The sequence below is a fragment of the Pygoscelis adeliae genome, unplaced genomic scaffold, assembly GCF_000699105.1.
Source record: "Pygoscelis adeliae isolate BGI_AS28 unplaced genomic scaffold, ASM69910v1 Scaffold54, whole genome shotgun sequence".
Lineage (NCBI taxonomy): Eukaryota > Metazoa > Chordata > Aves > Sphenisciformes > Spheniscidae > Pygoscelis > Pygoscelis adeliae.
In genome coordinates, this window is record NW_008824982.1 from 5,028,560 (window position 1) to 5,049,204 (window position 20,645).

The 20,645-nt window shown below is 40.2% G+C and overlaps 1 protein-coding gene across 1 annotated transcript in view; it reads left to right on the forward strand.

Annotated features, from left to right (window-relative positions):
* The window catches only part of CEP85L (centrosomal protein 85kDa-like), a 194,738-nt gene that overhangs the window by 74,271 nt on the left and 99,822 nt on the right, over window positions 1-20,645 (forward strand). Inside the window, exons 2-3 of the mRNA XM_009325684.1 lie at window positions 177-357; window positions 16,668-16,829. Of these exons, the coding sequence (XP_009323959.1) occupies window positions 177-357; window positions 16,668-16,829 (343 nt within the window). The remainder of the gene's footprint in view (window positions 1-176; window positions 358-16,667; window positions 16,830-20,645) is intronic.

The following is a 20,645-nucleotide window of genomic DNA, read 5'->3' on the forward strand; positions in this document are numbered from 1 at the left end:
TTGGTTTTGCGCGCCCCCCCCCCCCCCCCCCCCCCCCCTCTTAGGCAGAGGCTGGAAGTGTGCTTCCCTTTATGCTTTTCGTTTCACTGCAACAAATCGGTCGAGTCCTGTTTATTGTTGTTTGTTTCTTTTTCTTTTTCTTTTTTGCACCACTTTTCTGTCTTTGGATTAATTAGAGCCTAGTTCCTACAGGTTGGCAGGGATACGTTGAAATTTTATGCTTGGGGTTAGGTTGTTACCGGGGAGCCATCCTATCTGTAAGCGATGGGCTAACTTTCCACCGTAAAGGCTGTCAAGACTGGCAGGGGAAAATAGGTGAATTGCTTGCAGAGCCGTACGAGCGTTACTTCTGGGCAGGTAAGGCTAGCTACCGACTCCTTTGGACGCCCTTTTCGGCATTTGAAAATATTACCGACTGTATCACCTGCTTTACTCTGGCAGAGTTCCTGCAAATATTTTGTGATATTTTGACTTACTGAAGTAATCGATCACTGTGAAGGTCTGTGGGTTTGGCTCTGCCGTTACAAGTGTTAGAATAATTTTTTAACTGTTGGAATAATTTTTTTTTTCCTTCACAAATTTGGATTCATGTTTTAATTTTGGGATTGCAAAATATGACTGCATAATGTGTATACAGTTAGTTGACATATTTAAATGGCAGGATTGTTTTGCTTTGGACTGACAGGGTTTTTCTTGCAAATACAAGAGCTTCTAAGACGTTGTCAGCAGCTGCCTGGGTCTCTACAAGTAGTCTAATGTTCTGTCCCTATAATGTGAAAGAAGACATTGTTCCTTTTTTCTGAACTATTATTAAGTTATTAATTTCTATGTATAACACACTTGCCTTGTTGAAGTGTTGTGTGGTGGTTTGTGTTTTTTTTTTTTAAAGCTTTCTGCAAAATAATGGAGTTACATTATCTTTGTGCTACAGCTTGCAAAGGCATTGGGTATTCTGAACACTAGGTGCAGAGATTTCAGTTAATTTGATGGAAACTGCAGGAGTTTAGGGTGTTTCAATTCTTGATTATTTGTGTTTGGGGCAGGAATATTAGAAGATTATATCGCAAGTGCGCACTGGCACTAACATCAGATAGTTACAAAGATTGTTGGTGTTCATTTTTCGTTTGTTTCAGACAACTTTGGATTGTGCCATTCGTTGCAGTGTCTTTCCTTTTGTTTGGGGTCAAATAAAGTGTTTTAGTACTGTGTTGAATTTGTCAGCAATTCAGATCAGTCAGTTACTGGATGAATGTTTTACTTCTTATTTGTCAGAATTGTCGTTAAGATTTGAGAACTCTTTTTGTGTATTGCTTTTCCTTCACCCCCCATCCCCTCTTTCCTTTAAATACTCAGGGTTAATATGACGTTCAAAATGTATGTTTATCTATAAGCAGTAGAAGTGTAAGGTAGCAAAACTTGTAGAAAAATCTCTAATTTGAGATAAGATAGACTAACAGGAGGTGGTGGTTAATTAGAGAGCAAGTAGATAAAGGTTTAGCTTTGAGATATGATCTGTGCATTATAATTTCCAACATAGTAGTCTCTTCCTTTATCAGCCTTACTTTGAAAGAGTCGAGAAGCTGTTTTGCGAGGTTCATAATCCCTCTACAGAAGAGGAAGTTAATTAGCTCCATGCAGGTATTTTAATGAAGGGATGATGGCTACTGAGATCCCGTGCTATGGTATTATTGCCAGGTTAGATGTTTGGTGTTGTGTGGGTTTTTTGTTTTGTTTTTGGGTTTTTTTGTTTTTTTGAGAAGGAAGCTGTCCATGGGAAAAGTATTTTCTCGCAGAACAGTAGCATCCTACTAGGAAGCAGAAGTTTAAGCATTTATTTTTCAAGCTGAAGGAATTTTTCCTCTTGCCAAAATACGTTTAATTCTTTAATGGCAACTACTTGCTACGGATTCTGATTGTCTTTTAAATATTGGTGTGGAAGCATAACAGTTAATGACTTACTAATTCTTGTTAAGCTGTGTTTATTACTGAGAAGCATTCTATTTTGCTAGTTGTATTTTAGTTATCTATGGATATGGCTATTTAGAAGTCCTGTTTTTGCTGAAAATCTTAAAACTCCCTTACAAAGCTAGGCGTACTGAAGGCACTCCCATACAGTAGGCATACTGAAGAATTCTGTAACTATTTACACAGGGGAATTATCAGATTTTCAGTAACAGATGCAAATTCATTCTGATGTTCTTAAAATGTAACAGACAAGGACACTTCTTGGAGAGTATTTAATTTGTTGCCTTCAGTTCTGTTCCCTCTTGTCATTTCCAAATTGTTTTTGCTTTTCTGTTCAATAGGAGTGCATTCTCTGAAAAAAATGTGCTATCTTGTTTGCATGCCACTGAGATTTTTTGTTTGTTTGTTTGTTTGTTTGGTTTAACCAGTGGATTTAATGACAAAGTTTGCTGCCCATGCAAAATACATTCAGCTTCTTACAGTCTCAGTACCTGTCGTGAAAAATTAAATTGCTATTTTTGGAATGTATATGATTGACTTACAGCCTTTCAGTCTTCTTGTACACATTTAACTGTTTATGAAAACCTTGTAGCATAGTTTATACCTCTATAAAGACAGCAGTTACCCACTATGCTGCAGGAATTTAAATAAATGCAGTGAAGGGCATACAGCGTTTCAAGCCCTTTGCTTATTCATCTAGACCATCCTTTGAAATGCACAGTTGGTTAATAACTCTTTTAAGACTACGAAAGTGTTCATCTAGATGTGTTATTCCTCTGGGGCATGCAGTCATTCAGTTAGGCTATGTGTGTCCAACAGATGCCTGTGGAAAGTGAAACAAACACGCTTTAAAATGAAATAACAAGTATTTATTACTTTCAGTAAACTGTACCATCTCTAGTCAAGCTTCTCTCCACTATCCAGTATTACCAATAGTTGACCACTACTGAAATTTGGCTGGTAGTAGCTGTTTAGGTGACAAAAGCAAGAAGTTGTGAAAACTAGAAGTAAGGTGCTCAAAAGGATGTGATTGACACTCCCTAAAAATAGTAGCCTGCATCCCTTTGCTCCTAGAGCCCTGGCAATGTGATTTGTTCGTAAGGCAAATCCCAGAAGTTGCCCACGTTCTCGCACTTAATCCTTGTCAGCAGAAGCGTGACACATGTGGGTCTGAAAAATTATTTAATGATGTCACAATCAAAGTGTCAGCAGCAATAAGGTCACAACACACTGTGAGGCCTGCGGGGCGCTGCCTCCTTGGGGTACCCATGGAGTTCACAGGCAGCTTCACAACACAGCCAGGGTGGGGAAGACGGGGACGGTGACACTCCTTTTCATCCTTTGGGGTGGAGGGGGGACAGAAATCCAATGGTTTTGTTTCTGCAACAGGTTTTTTTGGTCTGCTGTTGGAGGTCTGCAGCCGGGGGTGTGACAACTCTTGGGACGCCTTGAGAAGGCAGGTTTATCTTTGCAGGCTAGACAAGGCAATAAATGGTGAGTTAGTGTTACCAAGGGTATACTTCAAATTGTTTGCCAGTTATAAGTGTCTATATATACGTATGTATATGGTGCATTGTAAAGATTGATTACCCGAGCTTAAAAATCTAATGTTCCAGCTGCAAGACTGGCTGCTAGAATGGCCTTTGCTATCTTTCACAGGTTGCAATGACATGAAATGACATTCTGCGTTTGAGTGGTGGGGAACGGGCATTACTTACTTCATTTCAAAAACAATGCCTTTTATTTTTTTTCTCCCTCCAGGCAGTTCACTTTTATGGACATAGTATCCACTCTTTTAATGCGTACAAAACATGAATGTCTTAACTGCTTAGCAAGAAGAGAGTGATAGATGTAAGGGTGTATTATATTGTTGGTCTTAGGGATTAGCAATTGTTCTAATCTCTTGTATGCTAAACACATACTGACTGAATAGAGACCTGTGGTTTCAGTAATTCTGTGCTTTTAAAACTTCAATTAAAGGAAGTAGTAATTAGTTTAATGATTTTGAGAAGAATGCATTTATTTTAAACAGTTGTACAGAATAAGTATATAGTAAAAAGCAGCCTGAGCCATCATGTCTGCAGTAGGGGGTGGTGGTGAAGGAAGTGCTAGTTAGGATAAGAACACCTGTAGTTTCTCCAAAGTATGACTAGGATTTATGCCCACCAAATATTGCTTGTTGGAGTTGCAAATTATTTATCCTAAGATTTTAGCCAGGCATTTAATATCTTTTAAAGAACCCATGCGTTTCAGCGTATGGTGGTAAGAATAGCTGAAAGCCTCCTAAATCAAATAGTTCTTGCATGACGTGAAGTTGTAGCTAGAGGTGATCGTCTGCCATTGTTGGAAGCAAAGCCTGTTTGTTGTAGACAGGTTAGTTAAGGAAAAGAGGGCTAGTACTACACTTGTTCAGTATCAACCTCTCTGCCTTCTGTACTCTTTGGATGCTTGGTTTTTATCATATAATTTGCCTGTGGTTTAATAGCTGGAGAGTTAAACTAATTGTCAATTCCCGTGCTGGTTGTTTTTTGGCTGAAAAAGTGCTGACTTCGTTGTAGTTGTCAGTAGTCTCTCAGATGCCCAAATGTGTCTTAAAATTGTATGCTGACAATAAAACAGTCTCATTGTGGTTGTGATTAGCTTTAAAACATGTTCAGTGTATCTGGTATGTGATTCAAAAAGTGGCTTTCTTACTGACTTCTGTGGTGGGTTAACCTTGGCTGGCTGCCAGATGCCCACCCAGCCGCTTGCTCGCTCTCCCTCCTCAGCGAGGCGGGAGGGAAAATAGGATGGAAGAGTTTGTGAGTTGAGATGAAGGCAGGGAGATTGCTTACCAGTTACCGTCATGGGCAAAAGAGACTTGACCATGCAGTCAGTCCATGTCAGCTTCTCTCTACACTCCTTCTTCCTCATGCTGTTCCCCTGCTCCAGCCTGGTCTCTCTAGGGGCTGACAGGTAATCTCTGCTCAGGTGTGCAGAGCTCCTGCTCCTACTCCTCCTCCCCTCTTGCTCTCGCCTCTGGGCTCGCAGGGCTGTTTCTCACACTTCCCCCCCCCCATTGCTCACAGACAGTGTTTTGCCCTTCCTTACACACGCTTTCCCCGAGGCGCTGCCATCTTGGCTGCGGGGCTCAGCCGTGCCCTGTGGGTGGGTCCGTTGGAGCCGGCTGTGTCCAGCTCGGGGCAGCACCGGGCTCTCCTCGCAGAGGCCGCCCTGCAGCGCCCCCCGCCAGCACCTGGGCACCTGCACGCAGTACAACCTCTGAAGAAGGAAGCCATTATGTTTTGAGTATTTCTTTTGGTAGACCTGCAATACTACTATATATAGCCCTGAAGTTTATTCCCGCTGACACTGGGGGAAGCTGTGGGAAGGTATACTGAAGTATAATAAGGTTCTGGTTTCTGTCTTAGGCTCCCCTATGAGAGTTTCTTGGTGTCTAGGGCAAGTTGAGGAGGTTCTAAATGTGGCACATGGGAGACTGCAGATCAGCTGCAGAGGCCCAGAGGTGGGCGGCTGGAGAAGAGGAGGAGAACATGCAGCAGGGAATAACTTGTGTAAATATGCTCACAAGTGTGCTTAGGTTTGTGTTAGTCCTGACCCACCATCCCTCATGTGCCCTGAAACTGCTGACCCCTGTGGAATCCCCTCTGAGGATGCTAGCTTTCCCCGGGCACCGTTCACCGCAGCATCTGGCTTGGTTGCCCGGGCTTGAACAACGTATTGATTGCACAGCTACGCTCAAGTGGCCTATTTCTCTGCAGCCAGCCATGCCGTAAGTGGCACTGCATCTTTCTGTTCTCATTCCCCAGGGATCTTTGCTGTTTTTTGAGGATCAAATGCCCCTTCTGTAAAAGGAGGCATTAATACAAATAAAAGAAGAGCAAGTGTTGAGAAATTTTTTTTTTTTTAAGGTATGGTAGTCCCTGAAATGTTAGAGGATGTGTCAGGTAAACTCTTCCCTTTTGCCTGAAGGGGTGTATGTGGGTGGATTGTAGGGCATGATTTAGTTTTACAGCTAAGATAATCTAGTAGGTAGTTGCTCCCGCCCTTCTGCGTACCTCCGCTCATGTATCCTTACTGCTTCCCATGCGCCCACTCTAGCGCTTGTTCAACCTTATGGCAAGCTAATTCGGGGAGCTGGACCAGGAGAATACGAAAGTTAAATAAATACTGAAGGAGGGATTTACTGTTGCCTGACCGTGGTGTGAGACATTGCTGCAGGAAGCATCTATGCTGGTGTCAGGCGGGTGCGGAATACCTGGAGTCAAATGGGCTGGCTCTTCAGTCAGCTGATGGATAGTGGAAAAATCTCCTAATGCAATCTTGCTTTGCCTCTGCTGATGACATCAGGAAGTATATAGTTAATCCTCAGATTTACCATGAAGGCCAGGGAAGATTAAGAGAGAGGATCAGGAAAAAGTGACATTAATTCCACTGGACAGTGTAGCTTCCACCAATTGTTTCAACCTCGCATACAGGCTGAAACAGGTCCAGAATAATGGATAATGACTGGAGAGGTAGTAGGAGACTGTCTGAGTCTTGCTGAGGAAGGGCAGTGCAAGTAGTGTCAAGAAAGAGTCATGCTGCCTCTTTATTGATTAAAATACCTGAAGTAGACTTAGCAAATGCAAATAGAAAAGCAAATGATGCTTTTCAAACTTTCGACTTCCTAATATGTTAAGAGACCGGTGGTGTAGTATTCAGACAAGAAACATTCTTAATCGTCCTGGAGTCAGATCTGAGATTCCTTATAAGGTATCCTTATGTTTTTAACGTCTGCTTTACTGCTTTTGTACCGTAGTTTCCAGATGGTGTGGAAAGCTGCAATTTTTTCAAATGTTTCAGAATAAATAAGACTTTTTTTCAAGTATTCATTCCTTTAAAAGACGGTATCTTTTCTCCTGAATGCCTACTCTACAGCAAAGCTATTTATATCTTTTGGCAATTCTGAACCTTTGGAGATGTTCTTATAGTTGAGAATTAATGCTTTGTATAAAAGTTCAGTGACTAGCACTGATCGAAGGCCTGGTGGTTCTGTGGATAATAAGAAAGCAAAGTGGGAGTATAGTGACCCAGCTAAGAGCACTAAAAGGCATTGAAAATACCATTACTTAAAACTTCATCATTTTTGCTAGAGACTTTATGGAAAACAAAGCTAACAGTTGCAATCTTAACTTCTTTTTGTTCACGTCATAATCTGAAATACCAAACCGATTGAACAAGGGCTCTTTTGTGGCCGGTAGAATTATTGTAATGTAAAGTTTTACATCAAAAGTGATTGTAGTTGTGAAGGTGGAAACACAAGAAGTACTGGTTTTGACTGGGAGTATCCTAGGTAGGGTTGATGGTGTACAGTGTGAAGGTTTTTGGTTTTTTTTTAACTACTGCTCTTTCTTTTTGAATTCCAGAGTATTGTCCTTGCCTATATTGAAGAGGCATGAGTGGAAGCTGAGTTTGGGGAAAGGTTGTGCTTTGTGACATGAGCATTGGAAGTTTGTTACACCTGGGTTAAAAGGATGAAATTCTGGCTTCACTTAAGTCATTAGGAGATTTTCCTTACAATGTGGGAACTCCCTTACATGATGTGCATACTACTGTTAGCATGCACTAAAACTATAGTCTGGAGGCTTGGTCTCTGGTACGTCCATATTAAAGTAGATCCTGTTGTGTGTATAATGCACATTAGACTTCCTTGAAAAATGATGGAAGAAATTCTAGCATTGTTATACTGGAGCAAAATGTTTCAGTGACTTTTTTTTTGTGTCTCTGGCTTCACCATTTATTTTAGCATCAAGGATATCTTTACATCTGATATCTGATTACAAGGAGGAGAGAAATTATGCTCTTTTTTCAAAAAAGTAAGACTGCTAGACTCCTTTATTTGATCCACTTTGGTAAGTGTGGGAACTGCTTAAAACCGTTTAGTATTTTTTTGACTCATTCTAGCAGCTGTGATTACTTCACTTTTCCCCATGCATAGAGGAGATTGAATTAACTCTTTAAACAGAAAGAGGGAGGACAAATGTAATTCTGTAAGAAAAATGTTGGAATGACAAACAATTTGGAGAAAAACTTACCTGATCATGGTTTTGAATACCAATAAAGCTAAGCTGCAAGAAGGGCTGAAACACAGATGATAATCTGTGATCATTAGCTTTTTTTTGATAGGAGAAGGATTCAGCTGGTCACTTACAAGTGCACAGCTTTTTAACAGACTCGAGGAACTGCCTGCATGTCCTGAGGGACTGGTGTTTGAAGTTAATATAAACTTTAAGCATAACTTAATGTATTTATTTTCCTAGACGTTCCCCTCTTCGTATTTTAAGTGATAAAATTGCCAAGTTTAAAAGGTAGCCTTCTCCTCTGCAGTTTCTATATGGAAGTGAATGGAAACGAAGAATACCATTTTGTGTTTCTACGGGGTGAATAGTGCATTGAGTCCAAAGACAAAGAGGCAAGCCAGCATAGCAGGCATGAGGTAATATATGTAGTCTGTGTGCCAAACGTGAAATAAGAAACATCTGCAGTTTGTATTTTGAAGTTCTGTTTTATGCAAATGCTCTATCTGGAAGTGGAAAACTCACAGGAGTGCCATCAACAATTGGACTGAATTCCTGGTCTTGCTCCTGTCAGTGATGAAATGAAAGCAAACCTCTTTCTTCCCTGACAAGCATAGGAATTTCATCATTGGGTTGATATTAAATAACTACAGCTAAATGCTGTCTGTATAAAAACTATAAAGTGTGTTATGAATTTGAGTTCTTGTTTTACATACCTTCTAGAATAGAAATCAGGGAGGCCGAGTCCATTAGTACATACTGTGTCAGTCTAAGGATTTTGCTACTTTTTTAGCTAGCAGAATGCTGTGTTGAACACAGCTTTCTGCTAGTTGAACAGATTTTCTCCTCCACAGTGAAGCCAGCAGAGATTTATGCCTATCTTGCTCCGGTTTAGAATCTGCTTTCATGGGCAATTTGGCAGTAGAGATAAGCCTAGTTACTAGCTAGTTGCTGCTAGGCATCAGAATTGTGCCTGTGCGTTCCCACTCCCTCCTTGGCACTGCTTCTAGTCTGACCCCTTGCTGAGCCAGCTTAGGAAATCAAATTAACAGATAACCTTTTTTTGTCAGCGGGGACAGTTTGTTCCTGAACCACTTTCTGTGGGGTCTGGAGTGGCAGGGCTTATGCTGGGGAAGCAAAAGCGAATATGTGGCTGGGAAAGGTGACCAGCCTTTGCATAGCAGCTGACCACTAGATCCGATTAGCTCTGATGTCAAACAGCATTCTCAGCTCAAACCCATTTTAGCCAGCCAGCATAAGCTAGCCAGCTGGACTCTTTGATGGAAAGACAGAGCGGGGCACCTCTTACTTTCTGTGGACTCTGGTGTGTGTGGGGTTGATAGAGTGTGAGCTGCCTGATTATGTCTTTAACAGCCACGGCAAGATTCTCTAAAGCTCATCTGTCAAATTGACCTATTTATTCTCCTTAGTTCCCATTCTTTTTTCTAGATTGCATACTAACCTGCACGAGAAACCTTGTAACTTATTGTACAGTGCCATACACATTTGTAAAGTCATAAAAAATTGTTACTTGTGAAAGTTCACACTGAAATACTGTTTTGTATAGAAGACAAAGGTTTTATAGCTGTAATTATCTATGATGAGTGATTGTACATTTAGCCACTTCTGGGGGGGAGGGGGGAAACCCAGTTTAACTTCTATTAAGGAATTCCAGAGGCAAAAGAAGCTGGAGGTTTGGTGACACAATCTACTTAAAATTTAGCTCTCTCTTAAGAAACTGGAGCACAAGTTTATATTCCTTAAAATATGACCCTAGGCAGGTTCTTCTGATTGATACTGTCATCAGGTGTATGTTTACTTTGAGGATTGTATTTTGAGGATTTTCTTCTTTGGGTTTATCTCTCCTACTTTCACTTTTCTCCTCTACTATTTTATGCTTTTTTTCTCTCTTTAGTAAGTGATTTCTTTTGCACGTGAATAGTACAGAGGAAAGGCATGGGCCTTTGTATGCCAGGCAGTATGTTATCAGGCTGTACAAGTGAAAATGCTGGTAAAAAGGTCTCTCTCAATATTATTCTGCTTAAACTCTTGCATTCCTGTTTTTCTTTCTCTGCTTCCCTCTATATCTGTACATTTTTATCTTTCTTCATACTCAGGATTACTCTAATCAGTTTCCAACTGAAAAACTAGGAGAACTTAGTTAAATAGCACGCAGGCTCTGTTAAGAAAGCACACTAATAAAGGATATGAGTCCTCAGGATGAATCATACTTGCAGCGATCTGACATTGTAAAGTGCTTTTGAGAAACTGAAATGTAAAAATTTAGTAGTTAGGGCTGTGAATTCATCCCACTTTGCCCTGTTCCTTTTTGCACTTAGATTAAGCTGTATCATCCACCTACTCTCAGCTGCATTCATGTGAGAGGAGGGACTCGGACCTTCTGGTACATCAGTTCATGGCCAGCTGGTAGAGCCATGAGCTTCCACCACCTCCAGAGTGTTTGTGAAAAGGGTCCTGAAACTGTCGTCTGGCCATCTTCCCTGAAAGCATTAGAAACCCTCTCTTACCAGTGTACTGCTTGTCTCAGAAGAGAAGAGGTTGCATTGTAGACCTGGAACTTGTTTTGGACATTTGTATTAATAAAACTTGCAATTTGTTTTGCAGAAGGATCATAGAGATGAAATGCACCTAGCAAATATTTGTCTATGTGTCAGGGTTGGGATGCCAGTTTTTTAACACTATTTTCAAGCGTATTTATTTGTACATAGAAGTTTTCTTTTTGCCTGTGTCTGCAAGGAATGCTTACGTGCCTGGTTCTTTTTATTTTGTCAGGATATCAGATTGAATGGATCCAGTTTATCTTTTGCTTTACCTTGATTGAAGGAGGCTGCTGTTGCACCATTCTGTCAGCTGACTGTCAGCTTTTTTTAAAAAACTACGTAAATACGTTAAAGTATGACACTTGTTCTTGTGCCTACTTTTTGGAAAGGCCTTTTTTTTTTTTTCCATTTTAAATTCCCCTGCCTCCGTTTCGTTTTTTCACTATTTGTGTTGTCTTTGTGTCTTCAACTGTCCAGCAGTTGAAAAAAATAGAATATTTATTGGCAAGGAATTGTGCACGAAACACGCACCAAAGTGAGGTTTTCTTTAATCTTTCAGCAGTAATGATCTTGCAGGTATGATGAGTAAATGTAAACGTTTTCCAGCTGAAGTAAGGTTATTCCTACAATACAACAGTTCACTGAGAGACCATTTTTGTGTTTGTTTGTAGACTTTTCCTTCTGAAGAGATGTGTGGTTACTTAGCCCTATGGGACAGGGAGAGAGTGCAAAAAAGAGGCTGCGAAACCTTGAAGGATTCGTTGAGAATGGGGCGAGGGGGAGGAGAAGCTGCAACTGGGATAAGTTCAGCAATGTCAGGGGAATGTATGAGTAGGTGTGGGGGAACTGGGTTGAAGGTGGGTTGACTTCTTTCAAAATATTATTGTATGATCTTCTAGCACAATTAGTTGGGTTTTGGGTAAATTTGTTGATGGTGAGGGTGAACCGAATAACTTTGGCAGTGTTCTTGGGCTGAAATGCTGACTCTTTCCTTGAAAGAGCTTCAGGCAGGCTTCAGTGCCATCGTGGCGTGAAATATTATTGCACAGCCTGGTCGCATCCGTGATGACTAGAATGAGCTTTGCATAGTTGTCAGTTTTGATAGTACTGTAGTGAGATGTCCCCTTCAGAATCCTTTGGCTGTATAAATTTACACTGTCACACGTGATTCACTTCTGGTCACAATCTATGTCAAAGTCATGGTGTGGAATAGAAAAATCAGTATCCTTAGGTAAGGATGTATCTGCTGTGAAACCCAGTTAAGTCTTTTGCTGTTGCTTTCCATTCAGTGTCTAGGTAAAATAACAGTATCATAGCTGTCACTTAAAATAATACTTTTTACATTCAAGCATGTTAGAGTTATTTTAGGAACCAAATATAAAGACGGTGGTGTTATTATTTTGTATATGTAGATCATGTGGGATCTGTGCATGCCATTGAAATTAGGAGTGGTAGTGATCCAGAATTAACTAGGTGCCTTCCTGCCAGCAGTAGCTGACAGCATTCTGTAATACACAGAAAAAGATACATGTTTTTGTGGAGTGAAATTTCAGCAACTGTTCTCTTTTCATAAATAATCTACTTCCTGCACTTTATATACCTAGTTGTTAACTGATCTGTTTTAAATGCCTAGGCTGGAAACACAGCACTATGTCGGTGTATTTAACTGGCCAAATTCAAGGACGCAGTCAACTGTTTGTATAAACAAGGCTCTTTCTGAGATTTGTTTGGGATCTTGGATGTATTTTATTTGTCATGTGTGTTGTTGGAAATTACAGCCAGGTAGGATGACGCTACTTTTATTTCTCTTCTATTAAATCCTATGAAAGGTAGATTTTCCTGACCTAGTAAGGAATGATTGTAGCCAGATGGTAATACACAATTTAGCAGCACAAATATCTATTAGAAATTTTTGCTTGCTTTTCTTGCCCCACTCAGTATTTTGGGCAGATGGACACTAGCTGTTGATTGGCAGGTTTGAGATTAGAGCAGCAGGGTAAAGCAGGTGTGCTAGCTGAGCAGTGTGGGGACTCCTGTGTATCTTCTCCCCCTCTTACGCTTGGTTCTTTTAGTATAGGCTGTTTGCTGCATGAAAAATCATGTATTTACAGAGTGTTGTTGAAAAAGAGCTGGGGAGCATAGAGCAGGGTGCATACCGATTGGTGATTCTTCAGGACTTGGCTCAGAAGGTCAGTTTCAAATAATGACACTAATAAATTAATTTTTAAATAATGACTTGGACTAATGAGGTCTATAAGGTCTTATTTTATCAGTTATGTTTCCTTATTGCAACTTGTGTAATTGCCTTCCCTCAGCGATGGGGAGGGGGTCTGCTCTCTGGCACTTTGAATTGGGTACACATGACTTACCGTTGAAACTTAATTATTGAGTCTGTTTCTACTACCTTGTTGCTTTTATTTGGCCATTTATGGGAGTGCGTTCAATTAGCTTTTGAAAAGCTCTTTTTCACGTAGACAGTTTATTTTTTGTAATGGCCTTCTATTGTGCAGAATCACCATTAGGTCAGCAAGGTAAAACAATGACGCAGATGTGCCATGAAACATTAAAAAGTGTAGACTCCTGGAATATGCCATTAGCTATCTTTTTGAAAGAATGCAGCACACTTAATGTCAGGACTTACGTGGGAGGCAAAGAGAAAGTGTTTCTTGAAGTGATCATGTGCAGCCACGTTCTGTTGGCATGTCTAAAATAGGTTAAAAAGCACATACTGTTTACCTATTCAAATTCTAAAACAATTCTGTCTTGGGACATATCCCTTTTAAATGCAGAGGCTCCTCCTGAACAGTAGAAGCCCAGTGAGTGAGAAAACGAGACCATTCCACCCCATCCCAGCCCCGGTCCGTGCCTCTGTGTACAGGATGGCTGTAAGGGAAGGGCATGATCCTAGTGACGGTACAATGGTCGCACTCCTGCTGTGCACAGCCAGCTGTGCATTATGAGGGGTAGTGAGAGGGGAGCACCTGAGCGAAGAGACCCTTCTGTAGCCCAGAGCACTGTGCAGAGAGACTTGAGTATTTCCCTGGAGAGCCAGATGGGATCTGGCAGGCCTGTGCTGAGCCAAAGCTAGTAAACTCTTGCTGGTCTCGTGCTGATCTGTGTGTAGCTATGGATGTGTACCAGCACCTACCTCTTCAGGCCTACCAGCTCAAGAATCAGGCTTCGTGAGTTAACTTAGAAGTGCTGAACTGCCGCTGCATGCAAAAGTACTCCAGAAAGTGTTGCATGAATTCTGTGTTGTGCCAGAAAATCCTCCTGGACCTGTGCTTCAGCACCACACTTGGGGCTTGGTGTGTCCCTAAGGTGCGTGCATGTAGGTGTAAAATTGAGAACAGATTATAGTAGGTTGTTTTGTGATGCTGTTTATTTTCTTAACTTTTTCTCAACTGTAGAGATCCCGATGGGGATGACTGTCTGCCTCCTCTAGTATGTTAACCCTTCTTGTCAGGCCTAGTTGCACTGTATTATTGCATCTTTTGGGATATATTGCAACAATATGTTTGGAACACGAGAGACTCTGATGAGATGTTAGCAGAATCTTCTTTGCACGGAGGGTGGTTAAATGCTGGGACAGGCTGCCCAGAGAGGTTGTGGAATCTGTGTCCCTGGAGGTGTTCGGGGCTCAGCTGGACAGGGCCCTGAGCAGCCTGATCTAATTAGCCTTGCTTTGAGCTGGGGTTTAGAGTAGACGACCTCTGAACGTCCTTTCCTATCTAAGTTACTGTATTGTTCTGTGGTATTTTTAGCTTTTATTCCTCAATGTTCCACCAAAGTGAAAAGTATCTCTCCCTTTTCGGGGGCTGCGTATGGATGGTTATAAGTTCACATACTGAACATTTGTCTAACCAAGAGATCTAAAGAGTTTGACGCTTAATGCTGTGTTGATTTAATGTGCAGTAGTGGTAGCGTTATCTGCTGCATTTCTTTTAACACTTGTTTAATGCCATAAAAGCTGAAATGTCACCAGAGTTGTATTGTGGAGAAGAGCATAGTAAAGGGTAAATGAAACTAAATTTCTCTTCTATAAATGTATTTTAAATGTCTCCTAAATCAGAACTGTCTCTGACTTAATTAGCTTGGGCTCCCATAAGTTGACTTTACTCTTGCTGGAATAGCTAGATGCAGCTTGAGAAGTATGAAGTGGAACTCTTGTGAAAAATAGACCTATTTAGAGGGAGGGATGGAAAAATTATTGTTCCCAAAGCAGACAGAGTGTTTAGTGAAAAACACGCTGGGTGGTAGTGGAGGAAGAAACGTCCCAGTTTCCCACTAGCTGTATGCGAAACTATCACATTTCAGTACGTTAGATGATGACACAGAGAGGGTGGTATGAGGAATGACCCCTGGAGTGGTATTCGCTTAGGATCTTGGCTGGGACCTCCTTACGGGGTGTGACTGGTGAGCCACGGGCAGTTGTGTTCATGTCTGGCTCTTCTGGTCTTCTGTTCTACTGCCTCACACTTGGACTTGAAAGCTACTTAATGGAATAATTAAGAGACTTTTGGGGAGGAAAAGCAAAAAGTTTAAGGACGAGAAAGAAATACATTGCACAAGGTATGGCTAAAGTAGAATGAAGGGGAAGGAGAATTGAGTGATTCTGAAGACTATGAGAAAAGATAGGAAAATGTGTTAAAGGGAAGAAGAGGCAGTAACCTCAAAGGAGAATGAAGTTGAGACAAATGACATGGACAGGCATATCTAAGACCTCCAAGAACCTACTTACAGCAAGTAGACTGTCTTAGATGTCATGTTACAGTTTAGTGTAAGGAAGCATGTACTGTATTCCTCAATTTACAAGTGGCTCGGCGAGCAGCTGTTACCACTCTGGCTAGTAGGTCTAGTGATTTGGCTGCTATATGGGGAGTATGTATGTATTCATATATATGTGTGGGGATTATACACACACACACACACACACACACATATGTAAAAATGTTACATCCTTTTCTAAATGATTTAACTTACTGGGAAACAAGTACAGCTGGAAATAGCAATGACCTGCAGATGTCATTGCAGAGACAAATTGCTGTTACGACTTTGGATGGACACTGCTGAAAATATTTAAATGACATAAAAATAACCACATGTAGCACAAGAGACATTGTATGTGAAGTGATACTTCTTCATGAGTCGTCATTTTCTGCTGAAAGTGTTATGCAAAGCTAACTGCTGTACTTTTTTCCAAGGTTCTTTATGTGGTTCTGCTGGTTTGGAGTACGAACATGATGATCAGTATTCTGCCTATGAACAGTGCTCAGATTTAGATATTGGCTATTGGAAATTGTGATGGTCCTCTGGGCTTGTACTCTGTGGTGTATTTTCCCTTGACACTGACTATAAAGTAGGCCACACATTCTCAAAAATTCCTTGAATGGAGGAACTACTTGCTGCTCTGAATTGTGCTTTAAAAGTTAATATTTTAACAATTATTTAAGTTAAAAAAAAAAATAACCAAAATGAAACAAACAACTAGATGGATAGATGTCTCACAAAGACAGCTTGTGTGCAGCTACTATGTGCCTGCTTGAGTTGGTAGTCTATCTTTTGATAACTAAAAACTACTGCTAACAGTGAAACATAATGAATTACTTTAGATATCAGTGTTAATGATTTCATTGCTGGCTTTATTTTATCACCTAGGTCATGTGGTTTATGCACAGTTGGAAATGACTGTATTTCACTGGCCAAATCTTCAACTGGTTTCTGTCCTAAAATTCGTTAATCTCTCTGACTGTAGTTAAATGATTGCAATGCAAAATTCTGCTGTGAGCTGAGAATCAATTCTAGGATAGGAATTGTATGATAAATATCTTATTAAAGTTACTGCAAGAACAGTTTAAGGGTTATGTTTTTAAATAGTAAAAATGTATTTACTGGATTTTTTTGGGACTCTTCCACCTAGCAAAAGGATTTTAATAAAAAAAATACCCCAAAACATTGGCACAGAGTCTGGCTTTAACCTGACCTATGGAACATGGGATTCAGTTTTCATCTTGACCAGTGTTTTGTTGTTGACTTCTGTACTGTATCTGTAATGACAGACTTCTGGCTTCCTTCTTTATAGGCTCAGATTATTCCTCAGTGGGATGGTTACCTGGCACTGAATCCCTGTGGCAGTCCACAACCATTTCATCAAGCAGTCAAAGCAATCCTGTCAGAAGACACAGTATAGCTTCCGACAGTGGGGACACTGGGATTGGTACCTCCTGTTCTGATAGTGTGGAAGGTGAGTTGACACTGTTAAGTTTTGGATGTTTCTGAGAGAGAAACAATCCAAAATGTTTTAAATGTATGTTTCCCAGAATAACGGTACTTTTCCAAAGCTGTTGAGCGCGTGCAGTTCTTTGTTTTCCTGGCTGGACCAAGTAATTGTTTTGGTGAGGTTTAATTAATTTACTTCTGCATGAGTTGTGTGTATTAACTTGCATCTCTGCCACAAAGCCAGTACTTGTGTTAGATCTTTTGATAATTGCAGTTACAAGAAGTGCCAGATTTATACGGAGAAGTAATATCCCATACTACAGCACTTGATAAACAAGGTAAAAGCAGAAAAACTTCTGAGGTAGTTGATGAAAGGACAATGCTTTCTGGTATTTACTGTGTGTGTCAGCAAAGAAAGCTTACTCATTGCGGCTGGGAGGAAAATGGGGCGTATTGTCTTCTCATTTCTTTCTTCTGGTGGGAAATATGTTTACATTTTATTGCATGGCGTTTAACACATAGTCAAAGATCTTTAAGGAAAATCAACAGTATCTGAAGGTTGTTAAAACTTAGTTTGGACTAAATCATGATTACTCAAAGTTGATCTTATCAGTGAGGGGTTCAGCCTCTAAGGAAGCAGCATCTCCACAACATTGGCATCCTCCCTATGGAATATGTCACTGGAATGAAGCGTGAATGAGAGATACTAGGCAGTAATAAGGACACTATGCCTGGTAAATTTTTCAAAACGGGTAGCTGAAATGAGGAAGAACAGGAGGAATTAGTAGAAATGAAGTAAGGAATGCTGAATCAATGTAAGAGACAGAAGTCTCTATGGTGGGGCTGAGCATTCCTGAGGAGAAGTCTGAATGCCTCAGATTTAAGCCTGTCAGGCCTCTTTGCACACGAGGAAATCCTTTCTGCCCTCTTCCTCTTGCATCTGTCAGTTGGAAAGGAACTCCGTAGGAGTGTCCTCATAGCTTTCTTTCTGCTTACTTTCATTTCTAAACCTTTATGGGCTTTGGCAAAATACAGATTTTCATCAAATACTCAAATTCTTGGGTGTAAAACTGAAATAGTAAATGGTTATTAATGCAGAAGCCTTATTGCTTTTTCTTTTCTTTTTTCTTTTAAGAGCTGTAGGGGGAATAAAGCTCTCTCATAGTGTGTGTGTATATATAGATTTACAATCAGAATCACCCAAGTGTTGCACAATAGTATTTTAAGATGCAGCATTTAAATTAAAAACATGCTCTTCCCCTCCCCCCCTTTGAGGGCTTCCCCATTTGAGGAGTGAGAGGAAATGAAACAGCACCTCCTCATCAGATGTCCTCCTGGCTAAAGAGCAGAACAGAACGACTGTTCTTGGGGGTGGGGGGTGGGGGGGATGGCACGCTGATACAATCACAAGTTTGATAGGCATTTGTTACCAGTTAACTAATAACTCTGTCTGTTTGCATGCTTTTAATAGAGCATTGTTACAAGCTGCTTTTGGGGTTTCTCAAGGTAAAATAAAGAGGGAAAAATTGCAACAACAGATAGTTCATGAAGTTTGTGTCTCTGGCAATGCTTGACAACAGTGAGTTCTACTATATCCTTAACGTTAATGATTTCCTACCACCTTGTTTGAAAAACTCTTCAGTAGCAGAAAATAAAATGTTAAAGAAAAAAGGAGGGAAACCTAAATGTAAAATGAAAGTTAATGGAGGGAGCATATGACAGGTTTGGAAATTCAGTGTATACGTACATTTTTAGTGGAAAGTGCTATTGCCTGCGATACCTAGTTGTCTGTATCTCTCAAGCTGCCCCCTCCCCGCATCCAGAAGAATAAGAGTATCATTGTGATCTGTGGGACTGCCAGGCCAGACGTAATTGCAGACTTGATGCTGGCCATCTGCTCTCAATGTGGTGCTCGGGAAGAAGCCCTTGGGGATTTTTCAAAGGAGTATTTTTTTCATACGTCAGCAGATCATTACAATTTTTAACAATGCGCAGAGAATGAAATGTGGCTTTGTTAGTTCCTTTCTATTATGCCTACTAAAAATCAAAAACTTAATTTCAGAATTAACATCTGCTTTAATTCTGGAAGTCGCAGGTGAATTCATTTGTGCAGATGTGTAGTTACTAGTACATACACTGGTGCAGGGAGTGGAGCTCAGATGCATTTTAAAAACTATTTTTACTGTTTTTTCTTGCATCTTAAATGTTCCTTTAAATTCACCTTTTTACTTCATTTCAGGAGCATTCGCTGTCTTTGAAAGTGCAGGCTTTTAAGAATAGTGCCAAGTGGCTCTTGTGTTTGGCTCAAACCTATATGGTTTGGAGAGGAGATGGGTTTTGACAAAGGCAAGAGGAAGAGAAATCTTTGTTAAAATGTATTCATTTGGTTGTCTCTATATTATGTTGTGCAAAAGTAGGAAAACTAGGAAATGAAATAACTAATTGAGTTTCATTATTGAAGTTGAGCAATGTTGATGTGCACTGGGGGAAGCTGAGGAGAGAAATTTAGAAATTGTAAAAGTGACGATCTTAGTTTGGGTAGAATAGATCTTAAATTTCTAATTCGGAGTGCTCTTAATTTAAAAAGAGTCATGTAAAAAGGCATTTTTATCTGTGTAAACTACAGTTAATGTGGTTGGGTTGGTTGGTTGGTTTGTTTCCTGTCAGTAAGTGGTTCTGGATTCAGATCAGCTTTTGAGCGAGATAAAAATAATTACTGTATTCTGTATGGAGCAGGAGGAAAAGATTTTGGTACAGTCTTTTCCAGGTTCTTTTCTTTTTAAACTTACCTCTACTTGTAAGTCAGCTCTGTTATTACTGTTTTCAGCTTACCCTGTAGAAGTCTGACTGAATAGTTTACTCTTGGGCATTGATTGCAGCTGGTCTTCAGAAAAATCTCATATCATCTGTTAAGAAATATAGCGGAAGCGGAATGTAGTGCCCTATGAAACTTTTGAAAAGTTCCTGCATTTTTGATAGGGTAGGAGGTTGTGTTCAGGATGAATCATGTGGAAGCAAAGGTTTTAGTTGGTGGCCAACAGCTGATCAACTGTCAGTGAAGACACTCTGAACCTTCTTGTTCTTGTTTTCCTTCTCACTGGCAACTCTGAAATTGGCAGATGTAACATTTGTGGCTTATGCTTATAGGGACAAAAGACAGCTCCCAACATCAAACAGCTAACAGCTGTGCTATGTGTAGGTCTTTATGTATAGGTTGCCTCTTAAACTTCAGACTTTGACCAAAAGATTGTTGATGCTATTGCAGAACAGAAGCTAAAAGAGAAAACAAGGTTAAGGGGAGGTGGGTGGCAGAAAAAAAGCCTCTCTTGTAATGAAAAAGTGCAGTTATAAAGTTCTGAAAACTTTCAGTTACAGGATCTTGTGTCTTATCTTGGTGCAACTCAGAAGTCTTTCAAATGGAAGCAAGGAAGAGTTGTAAAACAAATATTTAGAATTCTTTCATGTAGGAAACGTGATGGTTAACTTCTAAATTATGACTTCTCTGATTCTCTGTTGATGTAAAAGGCATGGTTTAGATTAAAGTGCTGCTTCTACAATTTAGAATGTCTATTGGGAAAAAGGTATGAGTTACTGTATGGAAATGTGCAACGTGTTCATAAAGCCCAATGTTTCCTATTCTCCATCAGCAATAATAGCATTTATACTTACAGCTTTAAATAACCATTGTGACACTTATGCCAGTCATCCATCAGTCTCTGTATAGCCATTCTTTCAGTACGATTTACATAAGAAACATGAAGTCTATATTTTAAGCATTTTTGAGACTGTTTTTATTTGGGTTACTTAGTTAGAGAACCAGGTCTTATCAGAAATTAAATGA